The 26,163-nt window shown below is 38.2% G+C and overlaps 1 protein-coding gene across 1 annotated transcript; it reads right to left on the bottom strand.

Moving 5' to 3' along the window:
• Nucleotides 1-5,009: 5,009 nt before the first annotated feature.
• Nucleotides 5,010-26,121, bottom strand: LOC143287520 (CTD nuclear envelope phosphatase 1-like). The gene is made up of 7 exons (XM_076595566.1): nucleotides 25,918-26,121; nucleotides 23,611-23,677; nucleotides 22,740-22,855; nucleotides 22,091-22,162; nucleotides 21,124-21,240; nucleotides 20,388-20,499; nucleotides 5,010-19,144 (listed from the first exon to the last, which is right to left on the bottom strand). Exons 1-7 carry the CDS (start codon nucleotides 26,014-26,016, stop codon nucleotides 18,996-18,998), a joined length of 732 nt encoding a protein of 243 aa, XP_076451681.1. The 5' UTR covers nucleotides 26,017-26,121; the 3' UTR covers nucleotides 5,010-18,995.
• Nucleotides 26,122-26,163: the final 42 nt, after the last annotated feature.

The following is a 26,163-nucleotide window of genomic DNA, read 5'->3' as shown; positions in this document are numbered from 1 at the left end:
GACATCTGTGATGTGTATACTGTTGGGGGTGACCTTTGTGATGTGTACACTGTTCAGGGTGACCTGTGTGTGAGCTGTGTGCTGACAGCCATGTTGTGAGTACTGGTACATGTCTGCTGACCGCCCTTTTCTCATCAACATGAGGTCTGTTTTATGTCACGACCAGTCCTCTGGTATACACTTCACATGTCTGTTGGCCATGAACATATCGTTGTCCATGTTCAGGTGTATACTGTCCTGTTCCATCTGTCTGTGTCCACAAACCTGCCTCATATGTACACATACATGAGGGGGCTGTACCACCTATACTACTGTCTGAATGCATGTAGAAAGTGTACTTAAACATGAAAGGGTCTTTCGAAGACTTGGTTTGAATTGTAAAATTTGAACGAAAATTTTATATAGAAGTGGTTGGATTTTGCTGCAAAGAATTAAATGAATGTTTTTGGTTAGAGATTTATAAATTGAAGTATTTGTTAGCTGTTATTAAAGAATGCTGTCTTGATATTCAAATACATAGTTATCAGTTGTTATTATTTTGGAAAGAGTGGGATTTAAAAAATGAAAGACACTAATAAAATTCTATAAAATAAAAAAAAAATTTTTAAAAGACATTGAGTGGATTTCATTTCATGATGCATCTCTTTTTGATTTCTTACCTAATGTTGTTTCATAAGATCTTTTTTTGTTTTGTTTTTTTTTTTGTTTGTTTTTTTGTTTTTGTCTTAATCTGCTCATAAATGATTATATCACTATAATATTAGGTAGGTAAAATTAATATTGTGCGCTTTTGCTTTCAGTGTTGCACATTTGAAAGTGACTGATGGAGACTGGTTTATTTTATCATGCCATCGTTCAGTTGAAAACGGGCCATGTTAACAAACAACCAAAGTAACTGTGAAATGTTTTGTTCTTTGAAATCAAGTATTGTCAAAGGTGCTGTGTGAAATCATCTGCTCCCAACAAGGGTTTCAGGCATATTGAATTTGAAGCTGTCATGTTACATGTATTTGTATGAATTCACAACCTTAAACTCAGTTGGTTCTATGTGTGGTACAGCCATGATTATAGTGGCTTCAGCAGAGGCCATTCCTTCAGCCTACATGGGAGGTCAAGAACAAATCTAGACACGTTAACACTTTTTTTCTTTTCTTTTTTTAAACCACTGCTTTCTTGTTAGAATCCTGTGAGTAGGTGTGTTCCTCAAACCCCCATGAACAGGACATTTGAACATTTGAGCAGTTTCTGGTGGAATTTCATTCCAATGTATTTCAAAATTCCTGACCTTTTGGGAGTGTGTGCACGATCTGGGTGGAGTTGTGTGAGCGTTTATTGGAGTATGCCATATGAATGCAAATCAACTTTGGATATTGTCAGATCAAATGAATTTGTTATTCCATCACCAAATGTCTGGATGTGCCCTCTGATGCACAATACAATGAAAGTTCTTGAGCTTTTTTGTCTTTCCAAACGAAATTGTCTTCTCTTTCAAATGTATATATATAAAAAAATTTTTAAAAACCACTGAATGCAGACATGTCCAAGTGGGCCGTTGGCTGGGTTTCCTGTGGAGTTTTTCTGACTGACTTTTGAGTGCCGGTACCTTCTTGGTAATATTGTCGTAACACTTGTTTGTGCCCGGTTAACCATAATGGTAACATTATTTCCATTTTGGTCACTGTTGTTTTGTCTGCTACCTTTGTAAAAGAGGGTCTCACCCTCTGCTGTGAGCATGGCTGTCTGTTCGGTCTTGATTTCCATGGTAGGTCATTGCTAGGTTCAGTGTTACTATGTTGTGAAAAGTTGTGAAGATGGTTTCATGAGGTAAATACAGTAGGTCGGTGTTTCCTTGTTTACTGTTTCTTTGGTGTTGGTGGCGTTGCTGAACCAGACTTTAGTGCTGGTTTTCTGTGTCATGTGTTGGGAACACTATTTTTAGTAGAGATGAAAGTTCCATTGACGATGTCTCTTCATGTTTTGTGCTACTTTCTACGAAAGAAGACCTGCTTTCATGTGGCTCCAGGCTGGTTTGACTCTGCTACCTTTCTTACTGTGATACACAAGGGATAGAATAGCTTTTTCATGTCGACACACACTTTTCCACTTGTAACCCTTATCTCTTTCTCCCTTTTCTTTTTTTTCTTTCAACTGTTCAAAGTTGTACTTATCTGTTGATTTTCCTTCTTTCAAATTACCAGAACTGTTTTGTCAACTGTGACTGTTCAATTTCTTCTGCATACAGAGAAGTCATTTCACTTTTTTTTTCAGATTTGTCTTGAAATTGCATTGCAATTTTCCTGAACCTGAATGCCACAGAGAGTTACCTGTTTTCTGTTTTGCATCCTGTTATATATTCACCTATTTATAGCCCATTTCTTTCTTTTTCCTACCTGCCAAATTTCTGCCAAAATGTGAGCTTCGTTTGCATAAGTTCTTACACAAAAGAATTTGAACTAAAAGGAAATGGCTGGCTGTGATCTTTATTGATAGGATTTCTGCACATCAAAGAACAAGCTTTGATTCAATTATAATGTCTCATTTCCTGTGTTCCTTTCAGGACTCCACTGCATTCCTTAAACTTGTTAAAATTCTATTGGGGGGAGCAGGGGAGGGGGGTAGAGCAGATTATCACTTCTGCCCTCCCACCGACCCCCACTCCTAATCAGTCCCTTAAAACTGCATGTTGCTCACTTAGGTTTGCTGTCCTGATTTAATTTGAAGAACAATTAAAACAAAACAGTTTTGAAGAAAAGTATTATTCACAGAACAATTTGGGGTTTAGTGAAAGAATGAAAATTAAGTCAGTCTGTCTGTTGTCATGTTCCTAGCAATCCTCAACACTTTTCCATGAGACTGGCTCTGAAATCTTGTACTTTGCTCCTTTTGGTATTGGTTGCAATTTTTGGCATTTTGGGGAAATAGAGGAAATTGAGAGATACCAGAATGTGGGGTTGAAAACTGCTCAAAACATTGGGGATTTACACTTGCACAAGGTCCAGACAAGTATGTCACAGTCGTTGAAATGAGGGAATTCAGGGGTTGTAAAAACAATCATTAAAATAAAGGATTGTGGGGGTTGTAAAAACAAACCTTATTAAAATGAGGGGCCATGGGAGTTGTAAAAAGGTCATTTGAATACGGGAACATGAGATTTGTTACTTTCAAACTTTGAAGGTCACAGTCTTTGTAAAGTTTGAAAATCATTTTGTTTCTAGGAACAAACTCTTCTCCACTGGTAAGGACATGTGGTAATGAATGTGTTACAGTAATCAGACATTCTCTTCTGAAGTATGTATAAAAGGAGCTATATTTTTCTTCCTTCTCTTGACTGAAATCCAACAAGGAGAAAATGATTTCATAATACGTGAAGTTAACCCATGATTACAGCTAACAAGCCTTGTATTTCCTCTTTCACAAAATTTACTTCATGATTTTTTCAATTTCATTTTTCACCTCTAAGTTTGTACATCAGATCAGAATCGGCTTTAAGCGAAAACTCCACACACATACACACAGCACATAACATTCTTTCTCTTTACATTTTTTTTTTGCTGGTTTCATCAATTCTTTCTTCGACTTTTTTCTTCAATCTTTTGTTGATTGGGCAAGCATTACAAAGGCTGCTGAGAGACAAATGTATTTAACATGGAATGTATGCTGTTTGGGGTGTTTAAACAAAAATGAAATTGTTATATTTCCTCTGGTTTGTTCTCTCCTACTCCCATTCAAACCTTGGTGGAAGATGAACTTGTGTTAATTTTGTTTATGGTCACTATTTATCTGTGTTGATGTTTTGATGATTTGTTTCTGTATGTCATTACTGTTTTTCAGAGTGATGGTTTTCATGATGCGTTTCACTTTATTTATCAATGTGATGGTTTTCATTATTCATTTTGTTATTGTTTATTAACTGTTTCTTCTTACCTTCTTCCTACATTTCACTTCCAACCTACACCTGTGTCCACGTCCCTACACCCCCCTTCCCCCAGTAAAATGGATCCCTTTTTGATGAAATAAAGTTGTCATTGACAAACACTATTGTTCTGTACTGATGTTTTATTTACTGCTATTTCCTTTTTCTTAATTAAGCCTTTATTTAAGGTCAGTTGTGTGGAAAATTTGTGCATACTTGCAAGTGCATGTGTGTGCATAACATGAGCACACATAGAGATACAGTGTTTGGCTAAACCAGCATGGCAGAGCATTATTCAATGGACCAAACTTTATCATCAGACATCATTGCTGCATGAACTCTCTACTACAGACATCCTAGTATCTGTCGCATAACATAAAGCAGGACTTGTATTGCTCTTTTTTTTTTTGTCACAACAGATTTCACTTTGTGAAATTCGGGCTGCTCTCCCCAGGGAGAGCACGTTGCTGCACTGAGAGTGCCACCCATTTTTTTCTGCCTGTAATTTTATTTGTTTTCCTATTAAAGTGGATTTTTCTACAGAATTTTGCCAGGGACAACCCTTTTGTTGCTGTGGGTTCTTTTGTGTGCTAAGTGCATGCTGCACATGGGACCTCAGTTTGTCTCATCCAAATGACTTCTCTGGTGCATGGCCTCATGGTGACTGAACAGTGACAGCTCCCTGAGCACTGGTGACTCAAGGACTGCAGCAGATGAGCGTGGGTGTGGCAGTGAATGATGGGGGTGCTGGATGAATGGTGTGGGAGTGATGCTTCTAAACTGGCACAGATGACAGGAAGGAAAAAAGCAAAGCAAAAAACCTTGCATATGCTGAATAGTCAACAACTCTCCACATGATACAACCTGGCCAATGCAGCAATATCAGTCTGTTTCTATTCTTAAATTGTTTGTATATTTTTTAAGGACACATTAGTTTATTTGCAAAGATGCCAATGAACAAAGTTGGAAAGTCATGAGGAGTATGACATTTTCTATAATAATGAGCATCATTTACAAAGGAATCAATTTATGAAAATTGATGATTTTACAGATGAGAGGCGGGTGGTGGGGGGAATACATCACTACAACAGAAACAAACCGCTATAAAATCGTTTATTCCTTTGACAAAGTCCACAAACACACGCAGCACTACACCACACTGCCTCCAGTGGTGAGGGTCTGGCAGACTCTCTGATGATTCACTGCCTGCAATCATCACTGCACACTGCTACAAGATGCTGATGAATGACACATTTCATTGAACTGGACAGTAACTGACATAATGTCCATGAATGACACATTTCATCGAACTGGACAGTAACTGACACAATGTCAATGAATGGCATTTCACTGACACTGGATGGTAACTGACAATGTCAGTGAATGACACCTTTTAACAACACTTGACAGTAACAGACACTTTGTCCATGAATGACACATTTCACCAACACTGAACAGTCACTGACACAATGTCAATGAATGACACATTTCACCAACACTGGACAGTAACTGACACAATGTCCATGAATGACACATTTCACCAACACTGGACAGTAACTGACACAATGTCCATGAATGACACATTTCACCAACACTGGACAGTAACTGACACAATGTCCATGAATGACACATTTCACCAACACTGGACAGTAACTGACACAATGTCCATGAATGACACATTTCACCAACACTGGACAGTCACTGACACAATGTCCATGAATGACATATTTCACCAACACTGGACAGTCACTGACACAATGTCAATGAATGACATTTCACCAACACTGGTCAATAACTGACACAATGTCCATGAATGACATATTTCACCAACACTGGACAGTCACTGACACAATGTCAATGAATGACACATTTCACCAACACTGGACAGTAACTGACACAATGTCCATGAATGACATATTTCACCAACACTGGACAGTCACTGACACAATGTCCATGAATGACACATTTCACCAACACTGGACAGTCACTGACACAATGTCAATGAATGACATATTTCACCAACACTGGACAGTCACTGACACAATGTCCATGAATGACACATTTCACCGAACTGGAAAGTAACTGACACAATGTCCATGAATGACATTTCACTGACACTGGACAGTAACTGTAACACAATATCTGTGAATGACACTTTTTAACAACACTTGACAGTAACGGACAGTTTGTCCATGAATGATATATATCACCAACACTGGACAGTCACTGACACACTCTCTCCATGAATGATGTTTCAACTGACACACACTGTCCATGAATGACACATGCTTCACTGACAGTGGACAGTAACTGACACATTCTACTGATGAATAACACACGAATGAGACACATTTCTCTGACAGTGAAGAGAAAATGCTGCACCCACCAAAGACATAACATTCCAATCAGACATCTGTACAAAATCATATGAAAACTTCAGAATGTGGATACATACATCATAACGACCTTTACATTTGGTTTATTTACATAAAAAAGCTTCAAGTAAAAACATGTAGATATAATATAGAGATATATATGTATATATAAACGTCAAAAATAAATGTGCAATTTAACATTGTGCTGCAGATTATAATGATAAATGACCAATGAGACAGAATGAACCAACCAGCCATCGGTGAGCCAGTGGTGGAACTGACCCCGCTCACTTCATCGGGATTCAATCACTGTTGACTGTTCACTTCCATGGTGATGGCTATGGTTTGATCACTACATTACCAGAGGCTTCTTACTCGTGCATTGGTGAACACTGACAGACTGGGCTCAATATGAGCAAAACATGAAGAGGTGTAACGTGCCTGTGTACCATGTTTCACCACGCTTCACCCTGATCCCTTCACTGTCTCCCCAAACACCTCCCCCTTCTCTCCTGTCTGGTGCTGGACACTTCTGCCTTCAGTTACTTCACTATCCTTTAATATTTCACATTTTGATTGTACTTTGGGTCAAACTAGTTTAAGTTTTAATAGCGTGTTAAAATAAAAAATAATAAAAATGACTGAAAGACAAGTTACACTAACGAGGAGATAATGACAAAGTGAAGAAAACAGGAACAAAAGAAAGAAAAAAAGTGAAGGACCATGAGCGCCCTTTCTTACTTAAGATCAAAGTTATCTTTTTTTGCACCTAATACTTCAAACTGGACGCCGTCTCACATGTCACACAAACATATACCCAACCACAAACACATCCAAACTGGTCATCAACAAAGACTCCATGATTAATATTCCCCCAACTTCATAACCCTATTCACGCACACTTCTCCAGCCCCACTCCAAAGAAACAAGAAAGGAAAGCTTCTTCCATAAAACTTTCAAAATCTGATTTTGTAAATTAAAAAAAAAAAGGGGGAGGGGGGGGATTTTTTAAACTGTGTTTCAAACAGCTACACCCACACCCTAGACAGAAAAATTGCCCAAGTTTTTAATTAAAGAAGTTCACAGAAACACTCCTTAAGTCTGTGGAAACTGTTATTAGCCAATCACTCTTTCCTGGTGAGAAACCAGCCAGTTTTTGTCCTCTTGTTTATGCCTTCTTTTTACTTACAGATTTGTGTTGTTTTGAGTTTTGATCTTACTTTGGTTTTCGGGGGGAGGATGGAGAGTGGGGTTGGGGGGAGGAGGGGGGGTACTTTCTGTTTCAGAAAATGGTATGAAGTTGCAGACATGCTATATCCAACACCTGACAGGGCCCACTTCAGTGAGAAATACACCAAACCTTCAACTAAATCATGCTCAATGGCCAAGAAAGAAACGATGCTGCTTGACCATCTGTCTGAATTTACATCTGGCAGAAGTGTAAAGCTCCACTTTCCGTTGATCATTGTCCAACCAGCATTAAATGTTCACCAGGCATGCCCAGCAGTGCATAAAACACTGATGGCACAGCACATGACTAGACCTTTTCCCTTTGATTGTCAACATGAAATGATTACAAATATTGTGACCAGATCATTTCGGAAAAAAAAAAAAAAAAAAAACTTCACTGGTCTCAAATGAGACATGTCCATTAGATTAACAAGCTCACCCTTTTCAGATACGTTTGGTTAATTGAACCCTAAAAAACAACAAACAAAAATAAAGGGGGGGTGAGGGGTATCTAATCAAATGCCCAAACAGCTGGTGTAATCATTTTTCACACTCAACTTATCTAATGTACTCACTGACAGCAAATCCATGCATCAGGCGTCATAATCCAAACCATTTGACAATACCAGATAGGCATCTGTCACAGTGATGAGAAAAAAACAAACAAGGAAATGATATGACAAATTTCCAAACAAAATAGAAGAAAAACAACTAGCCACACAAAAACAAAGATTCGATTTAATAACAAAAATCAAAAACAGATTATTTCAAAAACTGCACATGGGGAGTCGAGCATGGATTCATCTAATCAAAGAAAAACAATGGAACCGCATAATATGGTTTTTGTCCCACTGTTAACTGAAAGTGAAACCTACCATTGCAAACAGAGAAGTCATGACTTTCAACCAACAAGAAAAAAAGAAGAAATGTTGACAATCTATGTCACAAACATCAGCCTGCCATCCGGCCTTAAGGAATAAAGTTACAAACTGAATTCCAACAAAATAGGAATACTGTTTACAGTCTATATTTTTAAGGTAAATTGTTCTTGCAATTTTGAAGACAGTCGGACTTCCTCTTTCTTTTTTTTTTTCTTTTTTTTTTAACCTCATCATTTCAAGTTGCCTGAAAACAAGTAAGCCTTGTACATTATGACTGTAACAGATCATAGCCTTTCACAAAATACACTTCTTTACAAAGCTCTCCAACACAGGAGTGTTTCATAGTAAACTCAGAACATGGAACAAAAATAACTAATGACCAAAAAGAAAAGACAAAGCTGTGAGCCACAATTTTTTGCAAACCACTGCAAGAACTGTTAGCTGGCCAACAGCATTCAACAATCAATCACAAAAAAAAAAAAAAAAAAAAACCTCCTGAGATGGTTTCCTAAACCTCTGTCAAACCAGACACTGGATCTTATGCCTAACGCTAAAATAACCTATCCAATCATTTGTTTCTAAAACAAAGATTATCATCACATATGGGCTTTGCCAAAGGATTTGTCAAGCTCTTTGTCCAAACAAGTGTTTGCAACCAACAAACTTCTAGAATGCTATCTTCAGTATTTCCAAGAACACAAAATGCTGAAGCAGAGATCAGACAGAACAGATTTTCCACTTGAGATATTGAAAAGCAAACGACATCAACACATGCCATCACTGTGTATACAAAATGTAAACGAAAAGTGTAATGAACAATACTAAAGAGATAACCATCATGATCCAGCATCTATTCACACTGTAGTGAAGGCAAAGGAGTTTGTTTTGAACAACGTGGTTGTTATCCAAATGGGAAATACTATACAGCACAGTATGAGGACATAACAGATACAACCAACATGTAACTTGCCTCAGAAAAATTACTAATGTCTTCATATTGTGGAGTGATGGCTTAGAGGCAATGCGTCTGCCTTGGAAGCGAGGGAATCTGAGCGCGCTGTTTCGAATCACGGCTCAGCTGCCGATATTTTCTCCCCCTCCACTAGACCTTGAGTGGTAGTCTGGACGCTAGTCATTCGGATGAGATGATAAACCGAGGTCCCGTGTGCAGCATGCACTTAACGCATGTAAAAGAACGCAACAAAAGGGTTGTTCCTGGCAAAATTCTGTAGAAAAATCCACTTGGACAGGAAAAACAAATAAAACTGCACACTGGAAAAAATACAAAAAAATGTGTGGTGCTGTAGTGTAGCAACACGCTCTCCCTGGGGAGAGCAGCCTGAATTTCACAAAGAGAAATCTGTTGTGACACAAAGAGAAATACAATATAACAGGCTGAACTTACAGTCATGTAAAATCATTAAAAAAAACAACAACAAAAAACAAACAAAACACCTTCCCTTCCTTGTTTAACAATAAACATGACACTAACAACAACAACACATGTTCTGTATCACTTTCCTCTCTTCCCTACACCAGACAGATGACTGTTCCCATACAAGCATTTCACTTCATCCCCTCCATGCATGGACTCTGTGCCCAATACATACACCACAAACTGATCAGTCAGTCTGACCCAGGCCATGGACACACCAACAGTTCCACCTTACAGCTGAGATAACCCCCAACAGTCCCACATGGCCTTATATTGTATTGCATAGTATTGTATCACAACTCTTTGTCACAACAGATTTCTCTCTGTGAAATTTGGGCTGCTCTCCCCAGGGAGAATGTGTTGCCAAAGTGCAGCACCACCCATATTTTTTATATCTTTTGATTCTGTCTGCAAGGGTATTTGTTTTGCTAACAGAGTTGATTTTTCTACAGAATTTTGCCAAGGAAAACCCTTTTGTTGCTGTAGGTTCTTTTACATGTGTTATTCATATACATGCTGCATACCAGACCTCAGTTTATCATTTAATACAAAATTAATGATCAGTGTCATCATTTAAGGTCTAGTGGAGGGGAAGAGAGGGCGAGTGTAAGGTTTGATCCCATACCCTCAAGTTCTCTCGCAGGCTGTAGGCAGACATGTTACCACAAGGCCACCACTCCACTACAGGCCACCGTTCACAGGACATGTACATGCAGAGCGTTGTTCTAGAGGTAATGCCCCCAGAATGCGAGAGACTTTGATTCCTACACTCGCCAGTATTGTCTCCCCCTACACTAGACCTTGAGTGGTGGTTTGGATACTAGTCATTCAGATAAGATGATAAATCAGGGTCCCCTTTGCAGCATGCACTTAGCACACACAAAAGAACCCATGGCAACAAAAGGGTTGTCCCTGGTAAAATTCTGAAGAAAATTCCACTTTGATAGGAAAACAAATACATTTGCAGGCGAAAAAAAAATGGGTGGCGCTCTCATTGTAATGATGCGTTCTCCCTGGGGAGATCAGCCCAAATCTCATACTGAGAAATCTGTTACGATAAAAGAATGATGAAATACTTGCGCCCAACACTGCAATATACAGGATCAACCATCAATGTCATGTGGACGTCACACACAGACAAAGCAACACATATGACAGATGTCACTGAAACTAGAAAATATACACATTTCTTGCTGATTTTGTTGTTGATCAATATTCCTCAAGATGTTTCATAATGTCCCTATGCAAAATTCTATTTGATGTTGTTATAAATGTCCATGATGAAGTTCTATATGATAGTTTCTTGTCACGAATGTCCATGGTAAAGTTCTATATGTTTCTGTGGTCAGAACTTTGACGCATTTCTTGTCATGAATGTCCATGGTAAAGCTCTATATGATTGTTTCTGTGGTCAGAAGTTTGACACATTTCTTGTCATGAATGTCCATGGTAAAGTTCTATGTGATTGTTTCTGTGGTCAGAAGTTTGACTCACACATTTGAAATGATGCACGCTGTGTTTGGAACGGGATGAAACTGAAACACCCATTTCAGACAAGCACCTATGATGACATACCATCCATTTTTATTGGGCAGTATTCCTCAGCTGTCAAGGTGAGACTGCAGGTGTGTCCAATCCTTGGTGTAGGCTGACTGAATATTGTGAATCACAGGTGTGACGACTTTATGTTTGTGCAGCGCTGACATCACCTTTTCACATCACTCGTGTTGCAGGGAGTATCACTTAGTATCACACAGTCATTTTGTGCTAAACAAGAACAGGAGTTACCGCTAGTTTGTACTGAACAGTTACTGAAGCTCAAGGTGTGCAGACTAGAAAGGACCAGCAATGTGTCAAGAAAGATACCACACATAGCATATCACTGCTGACAGGGCAAAACACATGGAACAACAATAAAATCAACTGGTCATTTTGTCATAATAACACATCTCTTGGAGTGTTCCAAGTTGCCCTTTCTGCAACAAGTTTCCCCTCTTTTTTCTTTTTAGGGGGATGGTGGGCTGGGGGGGGGGGGGGCACATGCCAAAGCAATGTACCAGCAGAGAACATGAAATGAAATGAAATTATGGTGCTTAGAGCCTCGCTGACCACTAACAGCAGAGAACATGGTGGCTGCACCAGGCAGAGTGTGGCCAGTGGTCACCATCTCCATCCTGTGTCCCATACCACTGGTTCCTGCAGGCCTCAGCTTCGGTCACCTTGCTTGCTCCTTTCCACCTCTTTGAGGGCTTTTTGAAACAATGTCAATGTCACAAGAAAAAGAAAAAAATATATCTTTAAAAAGAAAGAAAGAAAAGAAAGACCTGATCAGAATGCTGGGCAAGTTAGGACAGTGGGCTTCAGACTTCAGGACAACTTCTGTACATCTTCACAGCACTGTCATAGATAATCAACAAGTTACATCCATTCTGGTGTAAATTGAACGCTGTGGTTTTCCAGTTACACATTTGTTTTCATCTTTGTCACTGCATAAAAAACTGCAATTCAACTTTTCATTTAAGGTTCTAAACAGAAACATGTTACTCATATATGCTGATTTAAAAAAAAATTTTAACAGTAGATAATACAACATGTTATTCCTATTCTTTAACCTATCAAACAGTAATACACATCATACATGCATCTATATTTCCCTGTATTTATCTATCAGATATAACTTTACTTCTCTGAGCTTCCACTGACAGAATCAAACTCTGACATAGTGACATATAAAACAAACAAAAAATGTGGTAAACCTTAAACCTTTATAGAACTATAGAAACAGAAAGAATAACACACCAATGCGTACATGTGCACCTATACACATGCTCATGCACACAACAGACACAAATTCAGACATATGATGGACACACACCACACTCACACAACACACACAAACAATGTGACACTCATACTCACACACGCACCACCACAACACACACATACTCACAGACATACACTTGTACCCACACTCATACAAAAGACACATAGAGACTCATACACACAACAGACACACACACACAACACACACTTACAAAGACACACTCACATACACAACAGACACTCAAAGCACAATCACACACACATTCACACACACAACAAATACACACACAATGTACATGCATTCTATACACACAACAGACATACACTCATACACACACAACATCACAAATACACACGTGCACATGCACATACACAACATACACCTCTTAGCATCTTTTCAAAGGCACACACACACACACACACATGCACATAACACACACCTCTTAGCATTTACATTTCAAAGGCAAAAGTCTGCTCCATCTAAGCCCATCTGACAAAACTTAAAGTTAGCTATCTACAAGCTAGCTGTTCACAAACCTGACAAAAAGATACATTGGTTATCTAAGTTGTGTGATTTCTCCTTCATATACACAGAAATTCAAAGCAAATGTAATCCAATTTCAATCAACGGCACAATCATAATCTCCCCAAAATGAAAAGTCGGGAGATAGGGAATAAAGAGTATGGTGAGTTATGTGACATCAGTCCAGATCCACAGAAACAGAATTTATCTAAGAGCACTACAGCTCCTGCCAACACCTTTCAAAATGTCTCTCCTGAAACCCCGTTTTTCCTAGGCTGAGGTAATCTTTTCTTTCATTTTTTAATACTTTTTGAGGGGCGGAGGTGGAGAACATGTATGTTTGAGGGGGAAAGAAGGAGAAAGGGAAACAGAAATAGTGACAAACAAAAATAATTACAGGGAAGCTAAACAGGTGCAAAAGCCAAATTGTTACAGTTGAAGTGTTGGACTTGGGTTTGATGCCAGTATCAGCACCTGATGGATTCAGATCAAGGTATGTGCAGACCTGCCAGTGTCTTCATCTGCATCATATGTATTCACATGCAAAAGATCAATGTTTTAAGATCCTGTAATCCATGACAATGTTCTGTGAGTTATGGAAATAGGAACATACCCAGCATGCATACTCTTGACAATGGCTTCAGGCTGCATAACAGCTGGGTTAAAACGGTCCTACATGGAAAAGACAACTGGCAGACAGGAGTGAATGTGGCAAACTGCAGCCCAGGAATGTGGAAACAAAGAAAGGGTAGCTTTTCTTTTTTCAGTTTAAAAAACATTAACAAAAGTAGCAAAATGATCCATAAAATAACAGTCATTTTTCAGTTTAGATACATCAACAAAAGTAACAAAATGACCCATAAAAGAAAAGTCAATCATCAACAATCACTACATTCCAGAATATTCTAAATACAAACCATACAACCCAAAATTGAAACAAAGAAATACAACAACAATCACATGCCTCAAAACCAACTCTTCTTAACATTTTGTTTTCAACAACTGATACTGATCTAACTCTGTCTTCTTTCACTTGACACTGATGAACATACTGACACACACAGAACACACACACAAACAACAAGATTTCCAGGAGTTTACCCGTATACAAAGTGATGCTCTTTCACAATGTGAAGTGACAACAGTCAGACAAAGAATGTGGTGAATGCACTCCATTTCATGACACCAACAGCTTTCTGTCAGAAAAGTAACTGACTGTATCGTCAGCACTCTGAAAGGCCAGACACAGCTGTACTTTGTGTCTAGCTGAGACCGATGACAGGAGGACATGGCATGTTGGCCCACAACTGGTGGTCTGTACTGCAGGTCCTGTTGGCATCTGTCCATCTGAAGGAATTTTTTGACTCCCCTCAGTATACACCACTGACTTGCACATGACACACACATGCACATGCATGCATACACATGCACACACACACCATTGCATTATCATATATACACATATGCTCTATCTCTTTCTCTCTCAAAACTTAAAATGGCACCCTCTAACAAATTGCATACAATAAACATTACCCAATCTCAGACAAAATATCATTGTCAATCTCATTCAAAAACAGGGCAACGGTTCAAAATCTACCAGCTAACCAACCAACAACAGGTGAAATGTGACCCCAAATAGTCAAATATATTTCTCAACAACAAGACTGAAATGGAAGTAATTTCAAGTATGATAACAACCAGCTCAGTCTGAGATCTTCAATCAGAGGCAACTAACAAACACTGCCACTTTCATTACAAATCAAGATTCCTGGTTCTCATTTCTGAGTGGTGTTGATGTTGACTAGTCAGAACTAGTGAAACGAAACTGGTATGTGCAACATGTCTTGCTGCTTGAACACCAACAGCTAAAAATGGTGACACCTTCAAACACCTTGTCTTGATACACATACCACTTGTAATGTTTAAAGTAGGATGGTAATGAGGAAAGAGGCATTCTGGACAAAACACTGCCTGTCAATTCAAACTCAGAATGTCCAGGAAATCTTAAAGCTTCTGTCTACAGTCCAAAAATGTCACTTTATATCAACACACCCACTCACTGAGGTGGGTTTCTTTTTTCTTCTTGACCTCATATATAGTTGTTGTTTTTTGTTGTTTTTTTCTATTGAAAACACCCCGGCTTGCCATATGGTGAACAATCCATTCACTGGCAATGTTGGCTTGTAAGGACATCTGTATGTGGGCATCTGTAAGCTTCTGTCCACCACAGACTTTGCCTTAAAGCCAGCACAGGTTGAAAGTGGCAAAAAATAGACCGTGATTATATTTAATCAGCATTATTGCGCTTCACTATTAGCCTTATTGCATTTCACAGCAACATGCCAGAAAAGCATGGAGAGTATCAGCTAACTTGCTAAATATAAACAATATTGTGTAAATGGATCATGTTTGGACAGTGGCAGCTTACATGCTAAGTATGAATAATATCAGCTAATTCGATAAATTACAGACAGTGTCTGTTTTTCGTTAAAAAATGTTTTAGAGAAAAATTAGCAAAGTGTTGAACACAGAGGCAGTATGTTTATCAGCAGTTAACATCAATTATGCTGATATTCATTAATTATGCTGATATTCATTTTAATTCCCACCTCTTAAAACATGTTACAACAATACTGTCACTTGTGCACCTATGTCCAAGGACAGTTACATTGTGACAAAAATGTCACATACACACAAACACACACATCACAAGCACATGCACATACACATCTCATATAAACACACACATACATCACACAACAAAAACATACATCACACACACATACAGGGCTTAAGGTTTCCACTTCTCTACCAATCTAAACTCACCCACACCACTAGCATTACCAGTGCAAGCTCCCGTTCCTCTGCAGATCACTATTTTTCCCAACAAAACAACTCTGGAGCTGACATATTTGATTTTGGAACATGATATCAACATGCCCAGACTACTCATACATTTTCAGACACTGTCACAGTGTCAGTCTATATACTGTTTCCAATGGTGTTTTTGTGTGTGTGTGTAAATGTGTGTAAATGCAGCATTAAGACTAATAAAAGCAAACAACAAAAAAAGCGACTTAAAATGAAGTTAGATACAACTACCCATGGTATGGAAAATGAAAGCTATTGGATGGCATTGTCATCTCAGAGATTATTTATATAATCTTCCACTGTTTGAACATTTCACATTATGGCTTGGCATAAGATCTTTTAACATGTCAACCTTCCTTTATTCCTTCTCTCCCTTAGTGTGTGTATATGCAAGAGACAGAGAAAGAAAAAGAGAGAGAGTGCACGACAGAAAGTGTGTGTGTGTGTGTGTGTGTGTGTGTGTGTGTGGATGTTTGACTGTTCAACTGTGTCAAAGTGTGTTTAAGTTTGTGCAGTAACTGTATCAACCAATACCACGGACAGAAACAAAAAAGATTAGTGTCTAACAGCAATATCATTTTAACATTGTACACTTTGATCTAAGGACCAGCAAAATACTTGAGGACCAATATCAATGTTAACTGTATTTGTCCTCAAGATCTCTGGTAAATCCCACACAATTACTAGCCCAAACTGCCAGACAAAAAATAGTGCAGCACTCCCCCTCCAAAAAAAAACAACGAAACAAACAAAAAGACAAAACCCTAAGCATGATCTGGCACCCCAACAACCAGTCAGAGAGGGAGCAGACTTTGACCAACCACTACCGCAGGATCAGAGATGAACTAGAGAGGTACCTACAGCACATGCAGTCACATACCTCATCTTGACCATTGTGGATGATGCCTGCCATATTTTCACTCCCCACCCCCTTTTTTTTTTCCAACTAATATGGGTCTGTGCCAATAAAAGCAAGGAAATCTACTGAGCCGTGTAAAACCAGCATAACTGTTTAAGAGATTCTTGCATAAGTAACAAAACTGAACTTGTTCTTATTTTCAATAACAATTGTTCTCTGCTACTGAGAGCAACGATATCATTTGTGTTTCCACTTAAAAAGTAATCTCTGAGTACCATAGGAAAAGAACTAAAAATGTTTTTAACATACAAAGACAATTCACTTGTGTTCCCTATTACTGACCTACCTCTGTTCTCTTATCTTCTTCGGTCTGTAAAATCTGGAATGTCCCGAGTTCATTTGCTGTTTGTAGGGAACTGGGTCTAAGGATCCAGCACAGACATAAACCATGTGCCATCATCGGACAATGAATTCTTACAGTGCTCAACAGGGAAGGACAGGGCATCTTGTGCACAAACGAAAATATGACAACACACTCATGTTCATTTGACTGAAGTGGCTTTAAAACATCTTTTACTCCAAGATCAGTATGAAGTGTTAAACCCTGTTTTATAGAACATGATTGAGCAAAAATGTTAAAACTGCTCTCAGTTTATCAAAATCTTATCTTTTCAATATTTGCTCATAAAAAAACTGACAAGAACGCACTCATACACACATACACACATACATGCACAAATGATCCCTTGTAAATGAGTGTATTCCTGGCAGTCATATTGATGTGTTGTGCCAAACGGCTACTGCTAATTTTACAGAAATTTATATCATGAAAACTTGGCAACCACTTAGATTTTATTAATTCATTCTGTGTATCCAATATTCACCTGATCTGCAGGAAAAAAAAGAGTGACCTTCCAAACTTGCTTCCAAAAGCAGATTTCACTGAAGACTGCCTCTATTCATCAATTCAATCCACCTTATTTTCAACTCAGCTAACTACAAGAGAAGCTAGAAAGCTAGAAAAGCAACAACGAAAAGGGGGAAAGGTGGGGGGAGGGGAACAACTGAAAAAAAAAATGAAACCCTGAATGATATAAAAGCATCAAATTAATCAAAATGTCAAAACTTTTTTTTTTTATGCAAGAAATTGAGGCCAAATTTATCTAAATCACTCCAATATTCAAATGAAAAATAATTTTGCCAAGTTCCTTCAAGGACTGACAAATTTTGCAGGGTGAATATTCCAATAACAAGCATCTCCATGGGCTCAGCAGTACAATCTTCTTGTCACAATCAAGTAAATCCCAGGTTCCAGTTTTTTTATATTTTCAATTTTGTGGCTCTAACGTTCTACAGTCACTGCAAAAAGTGATGACACACAAAAGCCTAACTTTCACTAAAACGTAACTTCACCCTCAACTGTAAAACAGGATGAAAACTCAAATATTTGTATACAAAGGAAAGGTAAATCATTCCAACAAAAGTGAACCCTGACACATTAAAATATGTTGAACTAATAATTACTTTTGAAACAATCAGTCACCTCTCTGTTTCCATTTTCTCAGGACTATGTGATGATGAGGGACATGACGATAATTAAAACTGAGTGAAAATGTAAGCAGAATTCAATAGGGTTTGTGTAGCTCATATTTCCCCATTCCCCACTTGATAGTAAATAAAAAAAATTTTAAAACACTGCTTAGCAGTTTCATCTTATCAACTCTACTTAACAGTTATCTAAAAACAACCACTTATAAAGTCACTGCAAACTGTAATCACCATGCCTCATTTATACCACCACTTTCTGTTTATACTTCATTCAAGTCAAAAATTCTAAAAATGATTCCGGCTGTCATTTTTCCACAAAAACACAAACTGCTTGAATCAAAGACACAAGCCCTACTGAGAACATGCTTACAACGCTGGGTAGAAAAGTGCACAGCTATAGCTGACTACATCGTCCACACACACACGACGACTAAGTACTGGCCCTGATGTCAGTGGAGTGTTCCATGAAGGGTGAGAAGATGAGAGATGATGCAGGAAAGGACAACAATGACACCGTGAGTGAAGCTCCCAACCACCCTAGCGACACGTCTTTTGCTGGTGTAAATTGCGCCCCAAAACAGAACGCACATCACTGCAAAATCGAAGAGCGTCCAGCATTGGAAGGAGAGAGAGGAGGGAGGTGTCGTGAGCATCGCTGAACCATGATTTGATTGGTATTGCATTGTCTGGAAAAAGAAAAAAAACATCTTCGATGATCATCCTCAATAAAAAATTTAAAAAAAGGCTGCATCATCACCAGTAGAGAGAACTGCAGAATTCAGTTTTTTGAATGGAATCAGGACAGGGACAAATGTTAACACTGCTTTTTTCCTGCACACAATACAGCAACTCAAATCTATAACTAGTACAAATGTGTAAAGATGAAACATACACCTTACTGAACAGCTTGGTGGAACAACACATACATTAACATTCCAAACTCATACTGCAATATTTTATTCTATTTATTTTATTTTAATTTTTATTTATTTATCTTTTTTTTCTCTCTCTCTCAAGGCCTGACTAAGCGCGTTGGGTTACGCTGCTGGTCAGACATCTGCTTGGCAGATGTGGTGTAGCGTATATGGATTTGTCCAAACGCAGTGACGCCTCCTTGAGCCACTGATACTGATACTAATACTCATACGAACCTGGGTAAAAATCATAAGATCATAAACTCTTGTATTCTGATTCACAAAACCTGTAAGGTTCAACCAGTACCTTTCCAAAAACATCTGCTGATCTAGTCTTTCTCTTTACCCATATATACACACTTGAATTTTGAAACTTTTCAATTAGCCCATGAAAACTTTTTTTTTCAAAAAATTGTTCAACTCTTGTTCCCCACATCATCTCTATCTACCTGCTATCAATGTTTCCCAGATCATCCGTATCTACCTGCTATCAATGTTTCCCACACCATCCCTATCTACCTGCTATCAATGTTTCCCACACCATCTCTATCTACCTGCTATTGTTTCCCACACCATCTCTATCTACCTGCTATCAATGTTTCCCACACCATCTCTACCTACCTGCTATTAATGTTTCCCACACAATCTCTATCTACCTGCTATTAATGTTTCCCACATCATCTCTATCTACCTGTCATTAATGTTTCCCACACCATCTCTGTCTACCTGCTATCAATGTTTCCCACACCATCTCCACCTGCTATTAGTGTTTCCCACACCATCTCTATCTACCTGCTATTAATTTTTCCCACACCATCTCCATCTACCTGCTATTAATGTTTCCCACACCATCCCTATCTTCCTGCTATCAGTGTTTTCTACACCATCCCTATCTACCTTCTATTATTTCCCACACCATCCCTATCTACCTGCTATCAATGTTTCCCACACAATCCTAATCTACCTGCTATCAGTGTTTCACACACCATCCCCGTCTGCCTGTTATTGAAGTTACCTGGATACTGTCTGTAGGCGATAGGGGAATTGTCCAGAATGAAAACACTAGACAGGTCCGGACATATAGCTGCTAAATCTTTGGTGTAACTGCCACAGTCCAGGCTACAGTGCTGCAACATACACACACAACAGCTCATCAGCAAACATACAATAATAAATACAACACAACATTTGGCATCATGTTGTTTCACTTTACTGTGTAAAAAAACACACACAAAAAACAGACTTCTTGTCAGTGCAAAGATATAAGAACAGACACCAACAAGTACAGAAGATGAGAAACAGTTCCTGTCAAACAGAAAAAAATACAGACTGCATCCTGGTCATAATATGATGCACTCCCCTTCACAAACAATGTGCAGATATGCAAGCACAAAGACATGATATGTGTGCATGCATGCTTGTGTGCATGCACATGTGTGTGCTAGGTGTGCAACAAGTGCTCATAGTAGCAGTACACACTTGTTGATCAAAATCCAGTGCAATCATACACAAAATCCAAAATTAACAACCTTGCCAAACACGTAAAACCACATAAAAGGTCCAGATACGACTAAATAAAGAGGCAATAACAAGAAAAAAAAATCACACAGAAATAGAAGGGGCAACAACATATCTACTCAAAAGGCACACCTCACTTTCGCACACTACCAGAGTCCAACCTCCCCATCAGAATTCTCTGAAACCAAACAGTTAATTTTCCTAATGTCAGACTCAGAGCTATCCAGGCCCACCTGTCGATAATAGCGTCGTTTAAGGATGCCTTTATTGTTGTCCAGCTTGTCCGCCACAGCAGCGCCATATATCTCCATACTGGCTGTAAAGACCACCAGCTCATACCAATGGCTAACCTGCACCACAAACAACACATGTTACACTCAAAACAGGTCAAAGTTTAACGGTTAGGGCCAATGGTCAAAGGTTAAGTCATTCTCTCTTTCCACCCCTTTAACCTTCCCCAACCAAAGTCAGGTACCCACTCACATCTGGGTGGAGTGAGGAATTGGAGTGGAGCACCCTTCAAAAGACACAACACCATGCTGAAACAGAGCCTCCAATTCTGATCACTTGTTGACACTTGTCAATGCCTAACCAATTCAAGCACAGTGCATCCTTACATTTAGATTTTACAAGCCAGATCAGAAATATAATACACTTCAGTAGGCAATATCAACAGAATAAACCAGGCATTACATGATGTTAAGGCACTTTTCCTCTTACCCGAGTTGCCTTAAGACAGTAAAGGTTGACCTCTGGAATGTATAAAATTTCTATACTTGCACACTTAAATCTTATAAAACAATTGTTTCCAAGTGATTCTTTAGAATTTTACAAAGGAATCAGTGTAAACACTGTGAAATAACTAAGCCATAGAGAACTTATCTAATGTCATAGAAGAAAAAGAAACCTGACTGAATTTCTATACTTGATAGAAGTAAAAGCTCTCAACAAAATAAAGATTACACATGCCTATCTCATCTCCAACCACCAGATGTGATATCTTTGCACAGCAAACCTCTATACTGTTTAGTGATTATCACTGTTCAGTAGCCATTTTCATTTTCTTTCCATGACAAATCAATGACACTTATAAATCAAATCCAACAACACAAATATGCATGCATGCATGCACACATGCACACACACAAACACCCACAAAGAAAATAGTAAATAAAGCTTATTGCTTAAGCAGTAACTCACAATTTCCAAAAAGAAATCCACATGCGGCCTCTTGTGGACAAAAAATCTAACTGGATGCCTGTCGATGGTTACCTGAAATAACATACAGTATGTTCATCACACACAACATATCCTGGTCTGAATCAGTACACAAGGTACTTTAACCCAGGTAGACATTCTTTTTTCAAGCTTTTTTCAGTCTTCCAACAACTGGCATTTTCACTATTTATACCAAAGCAGGTACATGATGACAATCTCCCCAAGAGAAGAGTCCCTTCTTTCAGGTATACCATATGTATACACTATACCTGCACAAAATCAGTTTACCCAGAAGTTGCCTTTCATCCAGTTAAAATACGGTTGTTGTTTTTTTAAGATGTCTTGGTAATTATGTCAGTAAGTATTTGCTACATTTGTGCATGTGTCTGTTTTTCTTCCAAAGTGATAATCAATAAAATGATGATCACAACCTCTTAACCATTCCCATCCACCTCACTTTATCCTATCTTAGGACACTTCTTTTTTCAAAACCGTTAGTTCTCCTGTCAAATGTTCAATATAAGCATGACTCAGTGACTGGTATACTATCAAGATATCATATAACCACAACAAATCTGTAGCTAAACCAAACTGTTTCAATGCACTGGGAAGAAAAGCTGAGGAGACTCACCTTTAATACAAAATCTGGAGGCGTGCCTGGCTTCACCTGTCTTAGAACTCCGTCATGGTGTGAATGGATCAATGTCTCATCCAGATCTAGCACCAGTGTTTTTTTCTTCAGCATGCCTGTACAATCCACGTACCAGGTGGAAATGAATACAGGTTTATACTAATTATAGCAATACTGCTCATAATCGTCTCTTACATTTCCAAAATTTGTTAAGTAGTTTTTACCTCTCCTGTGTTTCATTCATTTACTGCTCAAATGATAGTAAGAACATTCTGGTTTCCTTCTTAAAATGTTTTTACGTGCATTTTGCATGTTACACTTACACTGTTACAGATCTCCCATGCTGGGTGAAATGTTCATGCTCCAAAACTGCAAAAGTGTTATATGTTTTGCTTGAACTGTTTTTGTATTATAGTTTACTATGAATCTTCTTGATTGTATGAATTCTTTCATTGAAAGTAACAATAGAGTCTGCAAGGTATCCAATGGAAAATAGTGAGCTGCTCCTTATTATTTTCAAATATCAAATAAAATTAAAAGTCATACTGTACCTCACAATGTAAAAAAACAACAACAACAGATTCCACTTTCAATGATCAGATCTTAGCTCTTATTTCTTTTTTAATTACCATTTCACCAGGCTAAAAAGTGTTGTTGTTTTTAATATGGGACTTTTCTTGTCTGTGTAAGACTAAGAGTTACAAGTTTCTATTATACTTTACATACATGTTCACATCAAACAAGGTCTTTGTAAACAAAATTACAGAAAACTGCAGGCTAACTTCAACTTTCTTTAGCTTAATCAAATTCTTCATTTCTTGTCTTGAATGGTTGTTAAAGAACATAATACAATGAACTGAAAGTGACATACTAAGCCTGTGTTTGGAGAGTGGCGACAATGGTACAATTTCATACTTCACAGTCTGGTGCTGAACAACCTGCATGATGACAAAAGACAGTCATGAATCTATTTGCGGATAATAGTTACTATTCTTGTTTGATAATAAATTACATTGAGTGAGTGACTAATATAATACAATAAATAAAACACAAAGAATAATGATTTTTAACTTGAGACGTATGCCTGAAAAAACTGCTTTGTTTCAATCACATATAATAATGCGTAAGAAAAATAAATACTGATAATAATATTCTAATACATAACCAATAACCAATTGAATAAGTGAATAGCTAATGTTTGTTGTACTGAGCAAAAAAACATTATAGACATTATTCAATAAACATATAAAACTAACAGCATAAATCAAAATAATATTTCTAATTATTTCAAATATTTCATTATGATATAATTTAAATTTTAAGTTTTTGAACATAATGGAGGGCAAAAACTCATTGGCACCAGACACTCTTACTCATCTCCTGGTTTGTTAACTGCATGAATGAGGGTGGTCAGAAAAAAAAAAAGTTCAATTCTTCAATCACCTGCCCGATAGGAGTACCTTTCAAAACGTCACTAGTAATAACTTATAACAGCTGTTTGTCTTTTCTTTAAAGATAACAATGAAATCTATAGCAAACTGCAGCCACTTCTTGTGTCAAGTGCTGCTTCTGACTGACAATCACACAGTTCTATTCTAACAATGTTGAAAAGAACCCACTCAGCCCTCCCCAATATCCACTGCCTTACAGGTGATTACTTTCACACGCATAAGATCTTCTGCAATTCCATGCACATCACAGTGCATGCACACAGGCATGGCAAGTTTTCACTCATAAGTTTCACTCAGTGGGGTATCGTATCATGGGATTTACACTCTGTGGGCTTTCGATCAATGAGAGTTCACTCTGTAGGATTTCGCTGCATAGGACCAGAACCCTATTTAAAACAAATGGGACATCTACTGGGAAAAGATTCCTGATGAAAAACTTTCCAAACTATGTTTTCTTCTTTTTCTTTTTTTAATCTACAAAGTGGGGTTATTAATGTACGGTTGTGAATCAGTGTCTCAGTAAGGTCTTACCACCATACACTAATCAAAGGAATGTAACCCTTGCAATCTTCTGCTCACAGTTACACATGATTAGTCACCTCCCTTGTCTGCACATTTCATGCATTCAACATCCAATCCACTAGTTGTTAATATACACATTTCACAATTATGTGTATATACATGTGTGTGTGTGTATGTGTGTGTGTGTGTGTGTGTGTGTGTGTGTGTGTGTGTGTGTGTGTGTGTGTGTGAGTGTGTGTGTGGTGTTTGGGTATACTGGTTTTGGGGTAAACTTTTTCATACCAGGGAGTATACGGAACCAAAACCTTTTGTGAGAAACCTTTCCATCAGCCCACAACCACACCTTTTGTAAATTATACAAAAAGAGCTTTGAAATGACTTCAGGAAGCCAATTATATCCAAAAAAAAGTCCCCACAGTTCAGATGAAATACCTATGTCTATACACATACATACTGTATCAGCCCGTGTGCACAGACTGAGATCTCAAACAAGGTGTGTGCTGATGAAAACATTGACCCCAAAGGTCCATTATTTTTTTCTTTTCTTTTTCTTTTGTATATGAAAAACATACACACACTCAGTACACACACGTGTGTGTGTGTGTGTGTGTGTGTGTGTGTGTGTGTGTGTCAGTGTGTCTGTGTGTGTGTGTGTGTGTTATGATGATGTTGTATGGTTCATTTGTTAAATCCTGAGAGAACACTGGTTTGACTTTTTTACACTTTATCATATTCAACTACAGGTTAGAGTACAGATAAATCTGTACACAAACTTGACAAAAACTGAAAAAGTGCAGTGAGAGGTAACTGCATGCAAGGAAGGAGCAGTGAGGAAGAGACAAAACGTTCTACAAAAACACTGATGCTTTGCTTCAGTGCATCGTTCATCAACTTTTCGCTGTGCTATGAACAAAATTATATGTTAGTTGTTTCTCAATTCAAGCGTCCCTTCCATACACAGTGATTGGTCAGCAGTCCTGCGTCTGAGCACTCAGTGTTCTGACGAACTTGACCATGCATCCTGATCATGCTAATGGGTCGCCAAGTGCCCTTATCTCGTCACAAAGGACGCCCCTCACCCCCAAGTCATTCCTGTACCCATCAAATCTGTCCTGAAGGTTTTTTTTTGTTTTTAAAAAAATTTGTTTGTTCTTTTATAATGTTAGCCAAAACATTTTGCACAACAGGGAAATGTATGAACTAACCGAGCGAATTTGTCGTCTGAAGATGTAACACACAAAACTCCATATCTTGGCGGCCAAAACAAAAAATCCTCGTATTCCCATGACAAGTAAGGTAAACATCGGTGTAAATATCTGTACTAGCGCAGTCTTTTAAAACACGCTTGGAAGACTAGATCTCTTGTTTACAACAACTTCGCTGCACTATGTAGCGAGATTTTCACATTTACGCCGCCATCTGTATCCCATAATCCATCTCGTTGACCTTTC

Source organism: Babylonia areolata, chromosome 11, assembly GCF_041734735.1.
Source record: "Babylonia areolata isolate BAREFJ2019XMU chromosome 11, ASM4173473v1, whole genome shotgun sequence".
In the NCBI taxonomy this organism is placed as follows: Eukaryota; Metazoa; Mollusca; class Gastropoda; order Neogastropoda; family Buccinidae; genus Babylonia; species Babylonia areolata.
The sequence above is the reverse complement of the archived record's forward strand: the minus strand, read 5'-3'. Positions and strand labels throughout refer to the sequence as shown.